The sequence below is a fragment of the Nycticebus coucang genome, chromosome 16 (assembly GCF_027406575.1).
Source record: "Nycticebus coucang isolate mNycCou1 chromosome 16, mNycCou1.pri, whole genome shotgun sequence".
Classification (NCBI taxonomy): domain Eukaryota; kingdom Metazoa; phylum Chordata; class Mammalia; order Primates; family Lorisidae; genus Nycticebus; species Nycticebus coucang.
The window spans coordinates 50,225,751-50,245,235 of NC_069795.1; the positions used below are offsets into that span (position 1 = coordinate 50,225,751).

The 19,485-nt window shown below is 41.9% G+C and overlaps 1 protein-coding gene across 6 annotated transcripts in view; it reads right to left on the reverse strand.

The window, feature by feature from the left end:
* The window catches only part of SENP7 (SUMO specific peptidase 7), a 183,558-nt gene extending 164,393 nt beyond the window's left edge, over positions 1-19,165 (reverse strand). For all 6 annotated transcript variants that reach the window (XM_053565518.1, XM_053565522.1, XM_053565521.1 and 3 more), the window contains exons 1-2: positions 19,038-19,165; positions 5,232-5,284 (exon numbers count right to left, since the gene is read on the reverse strand). In XM_053565518.1, coding sequence (XP_053421493.1) covers positions 5,232-5,284; positions 19,038-19,077 — 93 coding nt within the window. In that variant the 5' untranslated portion in view covers positions 19,078-19,165. The remainder of the gene's footprint in view (positions 1-5,231; positions 5,285-19,037) is intronic.
* Between the last annotated feature and the right edge of the window lie 320 nt (positions 19,166-19,485).

Below are 19,485 nucleotides of genomic sequence, written 5' to 3' on the forward strand. Positions count from 1 at the left end.
CAGAAAGTAAGACGAATAGAATACTACCGCACTTATCAATTATCTCAATAAATGTTAATGGCTTGAATTCCCCACTGAAGAGACATAGATTGGCTGACTGGATTAAAAAACACAAGCGATCCATTTGCTGTCTGCAAGAAACCCACCTGGCTTCAAAAGACAAATTAAAGCTCCAAGTCAAGGGTTGGAAGACAATTTTTCAGGCAAATGGAATTCAGAAGAAAAGAGGAGTTGCCATCTTATTTTCAGATACATGTGGATTTAAAGCAACTAAAGTCAAAAAAGACAAAGATGGTCACTTTATATTGGTCAAGGGAAAAATACAACAAGAAGACATTTCAATCCTAAATATCTATGCACCCAATTTAAATGCTCCCAGATTCTTGAAACAGACCTTACTCAGTCTGAGCAATATGATATCTGATAATACCATAATAACAGGGGACCTTAACACTCCTCTTACAGAGCTGGACAGATCCTCTAAACAGAAATTAAACAAGGATATAAGAGACTTAAATGAGACCCTAGAACAACTGTGCTTGACAGACGCATATAGAACGCTCCATCCCAAAGATAAAGAATATACATTCTTCTCATCACCCCATGGAACATTCTCCAAAATTGATCATATCCTAGGACACAAAACAAATATCAACAGAATCAAAAGAATTGAAATTTTACCTTGTATCTTCTCAGACCATAAGGCACTAAAGGTGGAACTCAACTCTAACAAAAATGCTCGACCCCACACAAAGGCATGGAAACTAAACAATCTTCTGTTGAATAACAGATGGGTGCAGGAAGAAATAAAACAGGAAATCATTAACTTCCTTGAGCATAACAACAATGAAGACACAAGCTACCAAAACCTGTGGGATACTGCAAAAGCAGTTTTGAGAGGAAAATTCATCGCTTTAGATGCCTACATTCGAAAAACAGAAAGAGAGCACATCAACAATCTCACAAGAGATCTTATGGAATTGGAAAAAGAAGAACAATCTAAGCCTAAACTCAGGAGAAGAAAAGAAATACCCAAATTCAAATCAGAGATCAATGAAATTGAAAACAAAAGAATCATTCAGAAAATTAATGAAACAAGGAGTTGGTTTTTTGAAAAAATAAATAAAATAGATAAACCATTGGCCAGACTAACGAGGAATAGAAAAGTAAAATCTCTAGTAACCTCAATCAGAAATGATAAAGGGGTAATAACAACTGATCCCACAGAGATACAAGAGATCATCTCTGAATACTACCAGAAACTCTATGCCCAGAAATTTGACAATGTGAAAGAAATGGATCAATATTTGGAATCACACCCTCCCCCTAGACTCAGCCAGGAAGAAATAGAGCTCCTGAACAGACCAATTTCAAGCACTGAGATCAAAGAAACAATAAAAAAGCTTCCAACCAAAAAATGCCCTGGTCCAGATGGCTTCACTCCAGAATTCTATCAAACCTTCAAGGAAGAGCTTATTCCTGTACTGCAGAAATTATTCCAAAAAATTGAGGAAGAAGGAATCTTCCCCAACACATTCTATGAAGCAACCAGCACCCTGATACCAAAACCAGGAAAAGACCCAAACAAAAAGGAGAATTTCAGACCAATCTCACTCATGAACATAGACGCAAAAATTCTCAACAAAATCCTAGCCAATAGATTACAGCTTATCATCAAAAAAGTCATTCATCATGATCAAGTAGGCTTCATCCCAGGGATGCAAGGCTGGTTTAACATACGCAAGTCTATAAACGTTATCCACCATATTAACAGAGGCAAAAATAAAGATCACATGATCCTCTCAATAGATGCAGAAAAAGCATTTGATAATCCAGCATCCTTTTCTAATTAGAACACTGAAGAGTATAGGCATAGGTGGCACATTTCTAAAACTGATTGAAGCTATCTATGACAAACCCACAGCCAATATTTTACTGAATGGAGTAAAATTCAAAGCTTTTCCTCTTAGAACTGGAACCAGACAAGGTTGTCCTCTGTCACCTTTACTATTCAACGTAGTGCTGGAAGTTCTAGCCAATACAATTAGGCAAGACAAGGAAATAAAGGGAATCCAAATGGGAGCAGAGGAGGTCAAACTCTCCCTCTTTGCTGACGACATGATCTTATACTTAGAGAACCCCAAAGACTCAACCACAAGACTCCTAGAAGTCATCCAAAAATACAGTAATGTTTCAGGATATAAAATCAATGTCCACAAGTCAGTAGCCTTTGTGTACACCAATAACAGTCAAGATGAGAAGCTAATTAAGTACACAACTCCCTTGGGGTGGCGACTGTGGCTCAAAGGGTAGGGCGCCAGTCCCATATACCGGAGGTGGTGGGTTCAAGCCCAGCCCCGGCCAAAAATAAAAAAAAATAAAATAAAAAATTAAAAAAAAAAAAAAGGACACAACTCCCTTCACCATAGTCTCAAAGAAAATGAAATACCTAGGAATATACCTAACAAAGGAGGTGAAGGACCTCTATAAAGAAAACTATGAAATCCTCAGAAAGGAAATAGCAGAGGACTTTAACAAATGGAAGAACATACCATGTTGATGGATGGGAAGAATCAACATTGTTAAAATGTCTATACTTCCCAAAGCAATCTACCTAGTCAATGCCATTCCTATCAAAATACCAACATCGTACTTTCAAGATTTGGAAAAAATGATTCTGTGTTTTGTATGGAACCGGAAAAAAACCCGTATAGCTAAGGCAGTTCTCTGTAACAAAAATAAAGCTGGGGGCATCAGCATACCAGATTTTAGTCTGTACTACAAAGCCATAGTGCTCAAGACAGCATGGTACTGGCACAAAAACAGAGACATAGACACTTGGAATCGAATTGAAAACCAAGAAATGAAACTAACATTTTACAACCACCTAATCTTTGATCAACCAAACAAGAACATACCTTGGGGGAAAGACTCCCTATTCAATACATGGTGTTGGGAGAACTGGATGTCTACATGTAAAAGACTGAAACTGGACCCACACCTTTCCCCACTCACAAAAATTGATTCAAGACGGATAAAGGACTTAAACTTAAGGCATGAAACAATAAAAATCCTCCAAGAAAGCATAGGAAAAACACTGGAAGATATTGGCCTGGGGAAAGACTTCATGAAGAAGACTGCCATGGCAATTGCAACAACAACAAAAATAAACAAATGGGACTTCATTAAACTGAAAAGCTTCTGTACAGCTAAGGAGACAATAACCAAAGCAAAGAGACAACCTACACAATGGGAAAGGATATTTGCATATTTTCAATCAGACAAAAGCTTGATAACTAGGATCTATAGAGAACTCAAATTAATCCACATGAAAAAAGCCAACAATCCCTTATATCAATGGGCAAGAGACATGAATAGAACTTTCTCTAAAGACGACAGACGAATGGCTAACAAACACATGAAAAAATGTTCATCATCTCTATATATTAGAGAAATGCAAATCAAAACAACCCTGAGATATCATCTAATCCCAGCGAGAATGGCCCACATCACAAAATCTCAAAACTGCAGATGGTGGCGTAGATGTGGAGAGAAGGGAACACTTTTACACTGCTGGTGGGACTGCAAACTAGTACAACCTTTCTGGAAGGAAGTATGGAGAAACCTCAAAGCACTCAACCTAGACCTCCCATTTGATCCTGCAATCCCATTACTGGGCATCTACCCAGAAGGAAAGAAATCCTTTTATCATAAGGACACTTGTACTAGACTGTTTATTGCAGCTCAATTTACAATCGCCAAAATGTGGAAACAGCCTAAATGCCCACCAACCCAGGAATGGATTAACAAGCTGTGGTATATGTATACCATGGAATACTATTCAGCCATTAAAAAAAATGGAGACTTTACATCCTTCGTATTAACCTGGATGGACGTGGAAGACATTATTCTTAGTAAAGCATCACAAGAATGGAGAAGCATGAATCCTATGTACTCAATTTTGATATGAGGACAATTAATGACAATTATGGTTATGGGGAGGAAAACAGAAAAAGGGAAGGAGGGAGGTGGGTGGGGCCTTGGTGTGTGTCACACTTTATGGAGGCGAGACATGATTGCAAGAGGGACTTTACCTAACAATTGCAATCAGTGTAACCTGGCTTATTGTACCCTCAATGAATCCCCAACAATAAAAAAAAAAAAAAAAGAAAGAAAAAGAAATCTGAATGATATCTATAGTTTAAAGTATTGTACCAATATTAATTTCTTATTTTTATAATCATTCAATAGTTATATAAAATATTAACATTAAGAGAATCTGAGTGACAGATATATAAGAACTTAGTGCAATTTCTATAACTTTTCCATTAGTCTTAAGTTCCCTATAAATAAAAAAAAAAAAAAAAATTTAAATACCAGAGCACATCTAAAAATCAGAAAGAGACATGTAAGCCAGGCATGGTGGCTCAGGCCTATAGTCTTAGCATTTTCGGAGACTGAGATAGGTGGATCGCTTGAGTTCAGGAGTTTGAGACCAATCTCAGTAAGAGCAAGACCTTATCTCTACTAAAAATTGGAAAATTAGCTAGACACGTTGTAATAGGCACCTATAGTCCCAGCTACTTGGGAGGCAGAGGCAAGAAGATCACTTGAGCCCAAGAGTTTGAGGTTGCTGTGAGCTATGATGATGTCACAGCATTCTACCCAGGGTGACAGAGTGAGATTCTGTCTCAAAAAAAAAAAAAGAAAGAAAGAAAGAAACTATCTCAATAATATGAATTATAATGGTGGAATTTCAGATAAATTGCATGAAGGATACAATAGCTTAAAGCAGAGCATTTCACTTCACTGGACTGATTAAACAGAAAAGTAGTAGTAGTCAATACCAAGATATTTAAAACAAGATATGATAGTATTTATACTGGTAATGTAAAATTTTCTTTTTTTTTTTTTTTACTCCATCTGTGGTGTTATTAATGAACGAGCATGAGGCACTATAATATATTCAATCATCAAAACAATGCTAAGTTATATTTTAAATAAAATCTAAAATGGAGACTGTAATACATCTTATAATAATTTAAACAAGGCTGGTCCCAGAAAGGGTTTCCTGGTTAGCTTTCAGTGAATTAGAATATATTATCTCCCAAAAACAATGATTAAAGTTTTATAGTATTTTCATTAAATTTTTATTAAAAAGACAAAAAGAAAAATACTTTCAATATCAGTAATGCCAAAGATAATGGGTTAAAAGCAAAACTAATGCATACCTCTGATAAGTCAGACTGTGAAGACTTTTTCCTTTTTCCTTCTGTGACAATTTCTACAAAAACAAAAGACATGGTAAAAATTATAATTTAAACTCTAAATAAAACAAACAATTTAATCAGAGACCATTTCACATCCATCCCCTGTTTTAAGTAACCTCATGTCAGATTTAGACATTATACTGATAACATTTTATAGAAACAGAAGAGATTGGCTCGGCACCTGTGGTTCAAGCGGCTAAGGCGCCAGCCACATACACCTGAGCTGGCAGGTTCAAATCCAGCCCTAGGCCCACCAAACAACAATGATGGCTGCAACCAAAAAATAGCCAGGTGTTGTGGCAGGTGCCTGTAGTCCCAGTTACTTGGGAGGCAGAGGAAGGAGAATCGCTTGAGCCCAGGAGTTGGAGGTTGCTGTGAGCTGTGATGCCACAGCACTCTACCCAGGACAACAGCTTGAGGTTCTGTCTCAAAAAAAAAAAAAAAAGAAGGGTGGCGTCTGTGGCTCAGTCGGTAGGGCGCCGGCCCCATATACCGAGGATGGCAGGTTCAAACCCAGCCCCGGCCAAACTGCAACCAAAAAATAGCCGGGCATTGTGGCGGGCGCCTGTAGTCCCAGCTACTCGGGAGGCTGAGGCAAGAGAATCGCTTAGGCCCAGGAGTTGGAAGTTGCTGTGAGCTGTGTGAGGCCACGGCACTCTACCAAGGGCCATAAAGTGAGACTCTGTCTCTACAAAAAAAAAAAAAGAAAGAAAGAAAGAAACAGAAGAGATAAATGAAAAGGTCAAAAAAAGTTACAAAAATGTCCCCAGTAAACAATATATGTAAAATGACAATTAAAAAATGAGGGAAACTGGCTCTAAGAATTGAACAGAAATTTCTTGATAAAAGACCTTACACCTAGTAGAATCATCTGAAAGGATAAATTCTTATGATGGCAGGGAGCAGAGAGCAGGCAAAATCAAAATTTGGTAATATTTTACAAAAACATTTTCGAGGCCTGGCCTGGTGAATTCATGCCTGTAATCACCACCTTTGAGAGGTTGAGAAGGGAGGATTGCTTAAGGTCAGGAGTTCAAATACTACTGTGTCTGAGCAACACAGACTCTGTGTAAACAAAAAAAATAGAAAACCCAGTCAGATATAGGGGGATGGCACACTATTCAGGAAGCTGAGGCCAGAAAATCACTAGTGCCCAGCAATTTGATTACATACTCTAGCCTAGGAGACAGAGTAAAAATCTGTCTCAGAAAACAAAGCAAAATAAAAAACACTTCCAGTTTTATGATGTATCTGTATCTAAGAATGTTATGCATCTAAGAATAGCTTAATTTTTTACTCTACAACATTTTTCAGACTTCCTGTGGATTTTTTATGAATTATTTCTTTCAATCAGCAAATATTTAATGTCTATCATGTGCATGGCACTGTGAGAGGCAGTGAGTGAAAAAAATTAGACAAAAATCCAAGCTATCTACCTTGGAATTTATAGTCTACTGTAATACAACACATTCATAATAAAAATAAATGGTAGGGGCAGCACTTGTGGCTCTGTGGGTAGGGTGCCAGCCCCATATACCGAGGGTGGTGGGTTCAAACCCAGCCCCGGCCAAACTGCAACAAAAAAAAGCCGGGTATTGTGGCAGGCAGGCACCCGTGGTACCAGCTATTCGGGAGGCTGAGGCAAGACAATCACCTAAGCCCAGGAGTTGGAGGTTGCTTTGAGCTGTGATGCCCTGGCAGTCTACCAAGGGTGATAAAGTGAGACTCTGTCTCTGAAAAAAAAAAAACTCTCCTCAAAGAAAAGGCAGCACAACCCAATCTTCAAGATGAACAAAAACTCTGAATAGGTACTTCACAAAGAGAATATCCACATGGCCAATAAACATATGAACAGGTGCTCAATTGTGCTCAATTCAATATTAAGGAAATGCTAATTAAAATGATAATGGAGGTGGCATCATAGTTCAATGGGTACAGCGAGGGCCACATATACACAGAGGATAGTGGGTTCAAACCCAGCATCCCAGGCCAGCTAAAACAACAATGACAACTGCAACAACGACAACCAAAAAAAAAAATAGCCGGGCATTGTGGCAGGCACCTGTAGTCCCAGCTGCTTGGGAGGCTGAGACAGGAGAATCACGTAAGCCCAAGAGTTTGAGGTTGCTGTGAACTGTGATGCCATGTACTCTACCCAGGGCCACAGCTTGAGACTCTGTCTGAAAAAAAAATTAAATTAAATTAAATTGAAAAATAAAATGACAGGCTCAGCGCCTGTGGCTCAAGCTGCTAAGGCACCAGCCACATACACCTGAGCTGGCGTGTTCGAATCCAGCCCAGGCCTGCCAAACAACAATGATGGCTGCAACCAAAAACAGCCAGGTGTTGTGGTGGGCGCCTGTAGTCCCAGCTACTTGGGAGGCAGAGGCAGGAGAATTGCTTGAGCCCAGGAGTTGGAGGTTGCTGTGAGCTGTGATGCCACAGCACTCTACCCAGGGTGACAGCTTGAGGCTCTGTCTCAAAAAATAAAATAAAATACTACTGTTAATTCCCAAAATTTTAGAGATTTTTATAATTCAGTTGTTCCATCTCACAATAGGTCAAGTTTAGAGTAATCTAATAACCATATTATATTACTCAACTTCAGACTGTCTAGCATAGCACTGTACTGTGTTCAAGAATACAGATTTTAAGCTAAGCCTGGTAGCTCATGCCTGTAATCCTAGCACTCTAGGAGCCCCAAGCAGGTGGACTGCCTGACCTCATGAGTTCCAGGCCAGCCTGAGCAAGAGTGAGACCTCATCTCTACTAAAAATAGAAAAACTTGGCTAGGCGCCTATAGCTCAGCAGCTAGGGCACCAGCCACATACACTGGGGCTGGTGGATTCGAACCCGGCCTGGGGCCTGCCAAACAACAATAACAACTACAACAAAAAGATAGCTGGGCGTTGTGGTGGTCACCTGTACTCTTAGCTATTGGGGAAGCTGAGGCAAGAGAATCACTTAAGCCCAAGAGTTTGAGGTTGCTGTGAGCTGTGACGCCACAGCACCCTTCCGAGAGTGACATAGTGAGACTCTGTCTAAATAAATAAATAAATAAAAATAGAAAAACTGAGACAAGAGGATCGCTTGAACCCAACAGTTGGAAACTGCTATGAGCTATTATGGTTACTGTGAGCTATGATGACGCCATGGCACTCTACCCAGGGCAACAGCTTAAGACTCTGTCTCAAAATAATAATAATAATACAGATAGAATACATATTTTAAACCTAGACAATCTAAGTTTTTGTCTTGGTTTACTAGTTGCAACTTCTCTGAGCCTCAGTTCTGATTTGTAAAACACAGAGAATACTTGCCTTTTCAATCGTTAAGATTAAAGTAAAAAAATAAAGATTAAAGTAAGATAGTCTATATCAAAGAAGTTAGCATTATGCAGTATGTCTAACATACAGTTAATGCAAAATAAATATTATTACAATATTTTATATGAAAGTATCACTCTTCAAGAGACTATAGTATACCAGTATTTACATATAGGAAAATCTTTCCAATTATTCTCATTCAAAATATGTGAGTCAAAAAATTAAAAAGCATAACTTTTCCCAAGTACCTTGTGCAATCAACATCTGCTTATTTATTCCATAAAAATGTATCTGAGATAATAGTAATTACCATTGCCAGGTACCATGCTAAGTGCTTTACACAAATTATTTTATTTAATTCTTACAAAAGCTGTATGAAATCAGTAATGTTATTATTTCTATCTCACAAATTAAAAAATTTAGGTTTGAAGAATCCAAATAACTCCAACATCATCATGGTGATCCATCACTGGTCTGATTCCAGAGGTGGTACTCCTAACCAGTAGGATGCCATGGGAAGGTAAGATGAATAAGACAGTCTCTGTCACAGAGTTCATAGTATAGCAGCAGAGATTAGACAATTCAAGAAGCTAGAATATAGATGGAATCTGATCACATAGGAGTCACAAAGACCCATTAAAGTTCAGAAATAGGCATAACTTTTTTTACATTTGAGTTAGATTGTTCTTGGAAAGGCAAACCTGAACTGGGCTTTAAAGAATGAATACGTTTTAGACACAAATGAGTGGAAGGACATTTCAGTGCCAGGTGCAACACAAGCATAAGTTATCATTACAAGCACACATAAACAAGGACGAAGTACCCCATATTAGCCAGATTCTTAAATTATTTAAAACTCCAATTAGAGTTAGCCATCTGGCACGCAGATTTATGACAGCACCACTTTAATAAAGTTCTGGTCTAGCTCTTTGGAGCTACTCAATCTTACCCATAATCCAGTCTCTGTGTCACCATGCCCCTGTAATCAATGCCTTCCCTTCCATCATCAGGCTTAGTGATCATATTCATCACCCAAGATGCCAATCCTGATGGCCTATTAGCTTCTCATTCTCTCACCTTATGTAATTTAATTCTATCCTCTCATCTACATCTTTTCTACCTCTTCCCTAGTCCATACAATTTCTTAGTGTTTTGGTTTTTTTTGCAGTTTTTTTTGTTTTTTTTTTTGGCTGGGGCTGGGTTTGAACCCGCCACCTCCGGAACATGGGGCCAGTGCCCTATTCCTTTGAGCCACAGGTGTCGCCCTTCTTAGTATTTTTTTCAGACAGTCTCACTATGTCACCCTCAATAGAGTGCTGTGGCATCACAGCTCACAGCAACCTCCAACTCCTGGGCTTAAGCAATTCTCTTGCCTCAGCCTCCCAAGAAGCTGGAACTATAGGCACCCACCACAATGCCAGGCTATTTTTTGGTTGCAGTTGTCATTGTTGTTTAGCGGTCCTGGGCTGGGCTCAAACTCACCAGCCTCAGTATATGTGGCTGGCACCCTACTCACTGAGCTACCGGTGCTGAGCCGATAGTTTTTTTTTGTTTTTTTTTGTAGAGACAGAGTCTCACTGTACCGCCCTTGGGTAGAGTACCGTGGTGTCACACAGCTCACAGCCACCTCTAACTCTTGGGCTTACGCGATTCTCTTGCCTTAGCCTCCTGAGCAGCTGGGACTACAGGCACCCGCCACAACGCCCGGCTATTTTTTTTGTTGTTGTTGCAGTTTGGCCGGGGCTGGGTTTGAACCCGCCACCCTCGGCATATGGGGCCGGCGCCCTACTCACTGAGCCACAGGCGCCGCCCCCGACAGCTTTTTGTTGTTGTTGCAGTCGTCATTGTTGCCCAGCTGGCCAGGGCCAGTTTTGAACCCACCAGGCTTGGTGCATGTGGCCAGCGCTGTAACCACTGTACTACGGGCGCCGAGCCAGTTCCTTAGTATTTTCTTTGAACATTTATTCCACTTTAGGTCAACTGAATTCATTCCTTTTATTGATTACATTACTTTGTTAAGACTGCCACATTAAAAAAAAAAAAAATGCTGGGTGCAGTGGCTGACACATGTAATCCTAGCACTATGGGAGGCTGGGGCAAGCAGAATGCTTGAGCTCGGGAGTTCCAGATCAGCTTGAACAAGAGCAAAACTCCACCTCTAAAAATAGCTGGACATTGTGGTGGGTGCCTGTAGTCCCAGCTACTCCAGAGGCTGAGGCAAGAGGATCACTTGAGCCCAAAATTTTAAGTTGCTATGAGATATGACACCACGATACTCTACAAAGGGCAACAAAAGTGAGATTCTGTCTCAAAAAAAAAAAGAAAAACCTCTGCAATTTACAAAACAGGAATAGAAAGTAACAATCACTCACCACCACCATTTTCAGTTAATATTCTTACTTTATTGCAAAATTCTTCCTGTAAAATTCCCATAGATTGGGCTCAGCGTCTATGGCCCAAGTGGCTAAAGCGCCAGCCACATACACTTGAGCTGGCAGGTTCGAATCCAGCCCGGGCCCACCAAACAACAATGACAGCTGCAACCTCCCCACCAAAAAAATAGCCGGGCACTGTAGCAGGCACCTATAGTCCCAGCTACTTGGGAGGCGGAGGCAGGAGAATAGCTTGAGCCCAGGAGTTGCAAGTTGCCATGAGCTGTGATATCACAGTACTCTACCCTGGGCGACAGCTCGAGGCTCTGTCTCAAAAAAAAAAAAAAAATTCCCATGGATTGGATGTACTCTTACCCTTATCTACGATTATCATGTACTGACCCAAGATCCTCTCCAACATTTCAAGAATACTCTGACACTCCATTCATAGTTTTCCTAGCATTAAAATTTACCATATTTCTGGGCAGTGCCTGTGGCTCAGCGAGTAGGGCACTGGCCCCATATACCGAGGGTGGCAGGTTCGAGCCCAACCCCGGCCAAATTGCAAAAATAAAATGGCTGGGCATTGTGGCAGGCACCTGTAATCCCAGCTACTCCAGAGGCTGAGGCAAAAGAATCACCTAAGCCCAAGAGCGAGTTTGCTGTGAGCTGTGACACCACAGCCCTCTAACGAGGGCGACAAAGTAAGACTCAGTCTCTGAAAAAATAAATAAAAATAAAGTGTATAAAAAAATAATTTACTGGGCGGTGCCTGTGGCTCAAGCAGTAGGGTGCCGGTCCCATATGCCGGAGGTGGCGGGTTCAAACCCTGCCCTGGCCAAAAAATAATAATAATAATAATTTACCATATTTCAGAAGCACTAAATGTCTAATTAATTAACTCACTCAAAATAATGGACCCACCTTTATTTACTCCAACAAAATTCTATAATCCCCATTTCAGCAGTATATTCAGGAAGGTATTTAAGGGAAACCGTTTCACTTCTAAGGCTTCCAAGTGTGAACCTCTCATTCTACAACATACTGTCCTGTGATCCAACTTCCTCACTCCCACTGAATCCATTCTTTGCCAATTCCTTGGCATACTCTTTAAGTAAAACTAAACTCATTTTTTCCCAAATTCTTGATCTTGTACTGCTTAGCATTGAAGAAACACACATAGTTGCAGCAACTACAACTACTACAAACTCATACTTATTTTATCTGACTTCAAAATTACTTAATAGTTTTTATTCATCCCTATTTTACATCCGACTCTACTTTTTTTTGAGCTCCCAATACCATTTAAGTCTCTCTTTCAGCTCGGCGCCTGTAGCACAGTTGTTACAGCCCCAGCCACATACACTGAGGCTGGTGGGCTGCAACAAAAAAATAGACAGGCGTTGTGGCGGGTGCCTATAGTCCCAGCTACTTGGGAGGCTGAGGCAAGAGAATCTCTTAAGCCCAAGAGTTTGAGGTTGCTGTGAGCTGCAACACACAGCACTCTATTGAGGGTGACAGTGTGAGACTCTGTCTCAAAAAAAAAAGTCTCTTTCTCAATAGATTACCTTGCCTCCTGTTTCACTTAGAATCCACGATTGTGATACCTTTATCCAACTTCCCTCCCTTCCCCCGTCTCTTCAAAGTGTTCTTTCATTCCACCCTCCATTTCTTCTGGGACCCTACTCCATTATTATCTCCCACCTGATAGATAGTCAATCTTTGCCTCTGCCACTTTCCTACTCAGGTCACCTTCCTGACCTGATTTAAGTCTCTCATATCCTTTAAAATTTTTTAAATAAAAATAAAAACCTTTCTACCTAATTTGATCTTTCCTTTCCATGTCATTTTCTCAGCTATTACCGCCTTCATTTCCTCACCACCACTCACCTCCTGAAATCTGGCGTTAGTCTACTGCTCTACTAAAACCACTTTTACCACTTGTAAAAGTGACCTCCAGATTGCCAAATTGAGCACCCTCCTCACACTATTTAACTCTCTGAAACAGTCACATTTTTTTCCCTCTCCTCCCTTTCTTCCCTCTCCTCCCTTTCTTCCCAAACTTATCACATCCCTTGTCTGCCTGCCTAAGTACCAATCTCTGTACTTTTTTCTTTTAGACAGAATCTCACTTTATCATCCTCAGTAGCATGCCCTGACAAAGTAGCTCAGAGCAACCTCAAACTCTTGAGCTCATTTTTAGTAGACAGGGTCTCACTCCCAGAGTGCTAATCTCTGTACTTTGAAATTAATTGTATGTGATTTAAGACTTTTCTCACTCCGTACTAATTCTATGGGCAAGTCCATTCATCCAAATAATGCAGAGGTTCAAAAGATTCTCATTTTGAACCTCTATTATGATTCATTATACTTCCAATACAAAGTAGATATCACCTGGACCTATCAAAAGATGTAAAAAAGGTATGTATCATGAGACAATGATTCATCCCTCAAGATGAAACTAAGGAAGGAGAAGTTTCAAAATTAAGCAAGTTTGAGCAATAGTGCATCCTCAGTCACTCTCTTGAAGAGGCACAATGTACAATAACATGTCAAAGGTCCTGAAAAATCTTGCAGCAAAAAATATTTTAAACTACAGTTATCACACTTATTCTTCTGTGGAATCTTTTCTTTTTTCCAAGGCTCACTTACTATAATGGTAAATGATAATAAAACCACAGATTTTGTAATTGGAAAAACCAGATTTGAATACCAGCTGCTTGTTACTAGCTATTGCTAACATCTCCTTATTCTCCCTAAATCCCAGTTTCCTCATCTGAAAGTCAGAAATAATAACCACCTTATGAAAAGTTTGTAAAGTTGGCTCGGCGCCTGTGGCTCAAGCGGCTAAGGCACCAGCCACATACACCCGAGCTGGTGGGTTCGAATCCAGCCCCGGCCCGCCAAACGACGACGGCTGCAACCAAAAAATAGCCGGGCATTGTGGCAGGCACCTGTAGTCCCAGCTACTTGGGAGGCGGAGACAGGAGACTCACTTGAGCCCAGGAGTTTGAGGTTGCTGTGAGCTATGATGCTACAGCACTCTACCCAGGGCAACAGCTTGAGGCTCTGTCTCAAAAAAAAAAAAAGAAAGAAAGAAAGAAAAAAGAAAAGTTTGTAAAGTTGTAAAGTTCTTAGCACAGTGCCTAGACACAAGTGCTCAAAATTATATATTCCTTTTTTTTTAGAGACAGTCTCACTTTGTCACCCTGAGTAGAGTTCCATGGTGCCATAGCTCACAGCAACCTTAAACTCTTGGGCTCAAGTGATCCTCCTACCTCAGCCTCCCAAGTAGCTGGGAACTACAGGCACCTGCCACACATCCAGCTACTTTTAGACACGGGGGTTTGCTCTTGCTCAGGCTGGTCTCGACTCCTGAGCTCAGGCAATCCACCTGCCTCAGCCTCCCAGAGTGCTGGGATTACAGGCATGAGCCACCGTGTCCATCCGAAAAAATACATTTTCTTAACTGCAAATTAAAGTGACACACATCTCCAAAGATGTTACCTGAAACAATGAGTTGAAAACTGGTTGCTTGAACTTTCCTGTTTTGAATTCAAAAATTCATTTGAAAATTGTGATCTGTGACTCTTAATGTATCTAAATTATATTTTTGTTGTTAATCATTTTAATGGTCACTCTCCCTTACCCCAATATACTTTATTTTATTTATTTATTTTTTTTGTAGAGACAGAGTCTCACTTTATGGCCCTCGGTAGAGTGCCGTGGCCTCACACAGCTCACAGCAACCTCCAACTCCTGGGCTTAAGCGATTCTCTTGCCTCAGCCTCCCGAGTACCAATATACTTTATTATTTGATTCAACTGTTAATGAAATTATCTCTGGTGCCAGGCCTTTTTTTTCTTTTTTTTAAAGATGGCCTTGAAAAGGGCCTTTGGTGAATTCTTTATTTTATTTTATTTTTTTTTTGTAGAGACAGAGTCTCACTGTACCGCCCTCGGGTAGAGTGCCGTGGCGTCACACAGCTCACAGCAACCTCTAACTCTTGGGCTTACGCGATTCTCTTGCCTCAGCCTCCCGAGTAGCTGGGACTACAGGCGCCCGCCACAATGCCCGGCTATTTTTTGGTTGCAGTTTGGCCGGGGCCGGGTTTGAACCCACCACCCTCGGCATATGGGGCCGGCGCCCTACTCACTGAGCCACAGGGGCAACCCGCCAGGCCTTTTTTTTTTAATCTGTATTTCCATCTACTTTACTGCTTTTAACATGCTACAGTTATCAGCTATGTGAGTTACAAATACTCATTTTGTGTTCAGCTTAAACTACTTGGAATTGGTTACTGCTACTTGCAACTGAAAAAATCCTCAGTGATACACTATCTAATACACTATGCAAACATTTGTGGTTCTTTCTTGTTCAGGAGAATGTTCAGGGCAGCCTGGTATAGTCTCACACAAAACTTCAAATTTTGTGTCTTGTTTTCTTTCAACTGCTATCCACTTTCTTTATACCTCTTCCTATTTTATTAATGAAATTCTTCTTTTCATACTTATGAAATGTTGATGATTATGAATGTTATTTCACTCGGGTTCCAGTTAGTAACACTCCTAATGAAACAGCAACTGCGTGCATATAACCATTACACAGAATCCACAGAATCTTTCAACCAACTGATGTTTTATTTCTGAGAACTTTTATGAGAAAATTAAACACACACTATTAAAAAGTAGCATTCTTAGTGGCTATAACACTCGCATTCTGGGAGGCTGAGGCAGGCAGATAACTTGAGCTAAGGAGTTCAAGATCAGCCTGAGCAAGAGCAAGACCCCAACTCAAAAAATAGCAGGGTATGGTGGTGCACACCTATAGTCCCAGCTACTCAGGAGGCTGAGGCAAGAAGATCACTTGATCCCAGAAGTCTGAGGTTGCTATGAACTTTGATACCAGGGCACTCTACCAAGGGTGACAGACAAAGACTCTGCCTGAAAAAAAAAGAAGCAGGACCCAGCAAGGTGGCTCACTCCTGCAATCCTAGCACTTTGGGAAGCTGAGGGGGTGGACTGCCTGAGCTCAGGAGTTTGAGATCAGACTCAGCAAGAGCAAGACCCCGTCTCTAAAATTAGCTAGGTGTATGGCAGGTGCCTGTAGTCCCAGCTACTTGGGAGGCTAAGGCAACAGGATCACTTGAGCCGGCTTGAGCCCAAGAGTTTGAGGCTGAGGTGAGCTATAACAGCACTCTACCCAGGGTGACAAAGTGAGACTCTGTCTCAAAAAAAAATAAAATAAAAATTTTTTAAAGGCAGCAGCATTCTTAAAAATTAACATTCATATCTAAAATCTAGAGGCATACTGAGGAATAACTAGGTAATATTAGAATTGGGAATGATGGGCGGCGCCTGTGGCTCAGTCGGTAAGGCGCCGGCCCCATATACCGAGGGTGGCGGGTTCAAAACCCGGCCCCGGCCGAACTGCAAACCAAAAAATAGCTGGGCGTTGTGGTGGGCGCCTGTAGTCCCAGCTGCTCAGGAGGCTGAGGCAAGAGAATCGTTTCAGCCCAGGAGTTGGAGGTTGCTGTGAGCTGTGTGATGCCATGGCACTCTACCGAGGGCGATAAAGTGAGACTCTGTCTCTACAAAAAAAAAGAATTGGGAATGACGTTTATTATGTGTCATATCTCAGGGAGAAAAAGCTTGAAAAGGAAGGTCATCAGGAAAAAGGAAAAAAGAAACCCTCTTTAAAGACATAATAGAAATATCAATGTCCTGCCTCAGTGCTGTAGCTCAGCCGCTAGGGTACCAGCCACATACACCAGAGCTGGCGGGTTCAAATCCAGCCCAGGCCTGCCAAACAACAATGACAACTACAATCATAGCCAGGCGCTGTGGCCCGCGCCTGTAGTCCCAGCTACTCAGGAGGCTGAGGCAAGAGAATTGCCTGAGCCCAGGAGTTGGAGGTTGCTGTGAGCTGTGTGATGCAATGGCACTCTACTGAGGGTGATAAAGTGAGACTTTGTCTCTATAAAAAAAAAAAGAAATATTAATGTCTTGAGCCGGCTTGAGCCCAAGAGTTTGAGGCTGAGGTGAGCTATAACAGCACTCTACCCAGGGTGACAAAGTGAGACTCTGTCTCAAAAAAGACAGCTGCTAAGCTGCTAAGCTGTCTTAGCAGCTTTATTCTCTAAATTCACTTCCTACCACTGCATATATCACACTAACTGTAATAAATAAATCAAATGTAATCAGGTAAAGGGGATGGGATTTGCTGAAGTACAAAGCTAATATCTTAACCTTCCCCCAAGAAAAGATATTAAGGCAAGATGAAAAGTATTTCTTGAAAAAAGGCTGTACATCTTAAACTGAGGTATGATTACACCTAAAGTTCAGTGTTAGAAAGTGTGTGAATGATACCAGATAAACACTGCTCATTTTCCCAATGCATCAATTCTACTCAAAAATTTTGGGGGTTAGGGAGAAGTTATTAAAACAAACCTTGACCTTATTGGAGGCATAGGCATATTTATATGTATAAATATATATGTATCACAAACACATATACTTTTCTTTTGAGATAGTCTCACTTTGTCACCCTCGGTAGAGTGCCATGGCATCATAGCTCTCAGCAACCTCAAACTCTTGGGCTCCAGTGATTCTCTTGCCTCAGTCTCCCAAGTAGCTGGGACTAAGGCACCCACCACAATGCCCAGCTATTTTTAGAGACAATGTCTTGCTTTGGTTAAGGGTGGTCTGGAACCCACGAACTCAGGTGATCCACTCCCCTTGGTCTCCCAGAGTGCTGGGATTTCAGGGGTGAGCCACCTCACCCAGCCCAAATACACTTTCAAAGGAAAAGAATATCTACTAAACCTAGAATAGACACGCACAAAAAAATGATTAACATTAGTTGCATATGAAAAGGGATTTCAGGTTTTCTTTTTTTTGAGACACTCTTGCTCAGGCTGATCTCTAATTCCTGAGCTCAAGCGATCCACTCACCTCCGCCTCCCAGTGTGCTAGGATTACAGGCGTGAGCCACCACCTGGGCCGGATCTCAGATTTTCAACTGCTTCAGACAATGTCCCCAAAGATCTGGGGGTCACTCTCCTTTGCAGTTAAGTCTGAAAAATGTTTGAGATGACACCAGCACAGGACAAAACTAAATAAACTTAGAATTCACACTGTCTCTACAAAAACAAACGGTATCATAAGAAACGAAAAAATGAAATGAAATAATTGATTCACTGAGTGTTAGTGTGCTGGACTGTAATCTTATCAGTCTTGGTTCTGTCTTCCCTCTACAGGCCTTGGGGTACCCTTAATGTATGAAAATGACGAAAATTTGTTGACTGGGAGGAGTTCTATCTCACGTCTTGTAACTCCACTTTCGCGTTTCTAAGACGTAGTACGCAAAACTGTAGAGATGGTCATTTAAAACTTACAGCAATTTCAAAAAACAAAAACATGTTGAGATAAAAAAAAAAAAACCACACACACAACGAATGCAACGGCTTCGAATCCTTTGTTCAACTCTGCAATCACTTTTGGAAGATGCAGGCGGAGGCTGGAGAAGAAAAAGGCTATTAAGCCGGCCTGTTCAGAAGAAAGAGACACGGGGAGGCTTTTATCTGAAGAAAGAAGTGTCAGCTAGCAAGCCCCACCTTTCCTCCTGAGCTGCAGCTACCACCTGCCCGGGTGGGGGAGAGGGGAAGGGAGACGAAGGAATAAAAGAAAGTGGGGTCAGACGCTAAGAAGCTAGAAATGAAACTGAACATTGGTGGAATTATCAGGAAGGCGTGGCAGCAGAGTGGCAAGCCAACCCGGACCATCTGCAGGCCGACGAGACACAAGGAGGGTGTTCGCGGGAGGAGGGAAAAAATGAAAGGGGTGTCAAAGGAAAGAGCTGCCGAGAGATAGCTGACAGCTCCGACCGGGTCTCCGACTCGAGGGGCGGGGGCGACCGGAGAGGCTGCCATTGTGCGCGCTCCCTCCACCCCCAGCCCCCGCCCTCAAGCTGGCCCTGGCCGCTGGGAGCCGCAGCCCAGCCGCTGCCTGCGCCTCCCGTTTGCCCAGGGTAGGAGACAATATCTCAGTGTTCCTCCGACCCTTTCTCACCGGGTGAAGATCGCCGTCGTCCGAGCTTCCTCTTGCCCATCTTCTTCTCCTGCTGGAGTCGCAGTTGCAGGCGCTGTCACCTCAAGACCCCTCCAGCTCGGGGGAGGGGGGAGGGGAGAAGGGGAAAAAAAAAAAACAGCGAAGTGCGAACTGCGCTTGCGCAATAGCGTCCCAGGCTCTTGGACCGGAAATCAGCCGCCCCTCCCACTCCGCCCGGAAATCACTTCCTGGGACTTGGTTTGGTTTCTTGAGAGTGTCTCTGCTACACCAGGTTAACTCACAGTTGCCTGAAACTCCTGGGTTTAAGCGATCCTCCTGCCTCAGCCTCCGGAGTAGCTGGGACTACAGGCACCCGACACCCCCCTTCTCGCCCCCGGCTAATTTTCCTGTTTTCAGCAGGGACGGGTTTTTCTGCAGAGATGGGTCTCAGGTCTCGCTCCTGCTCAGG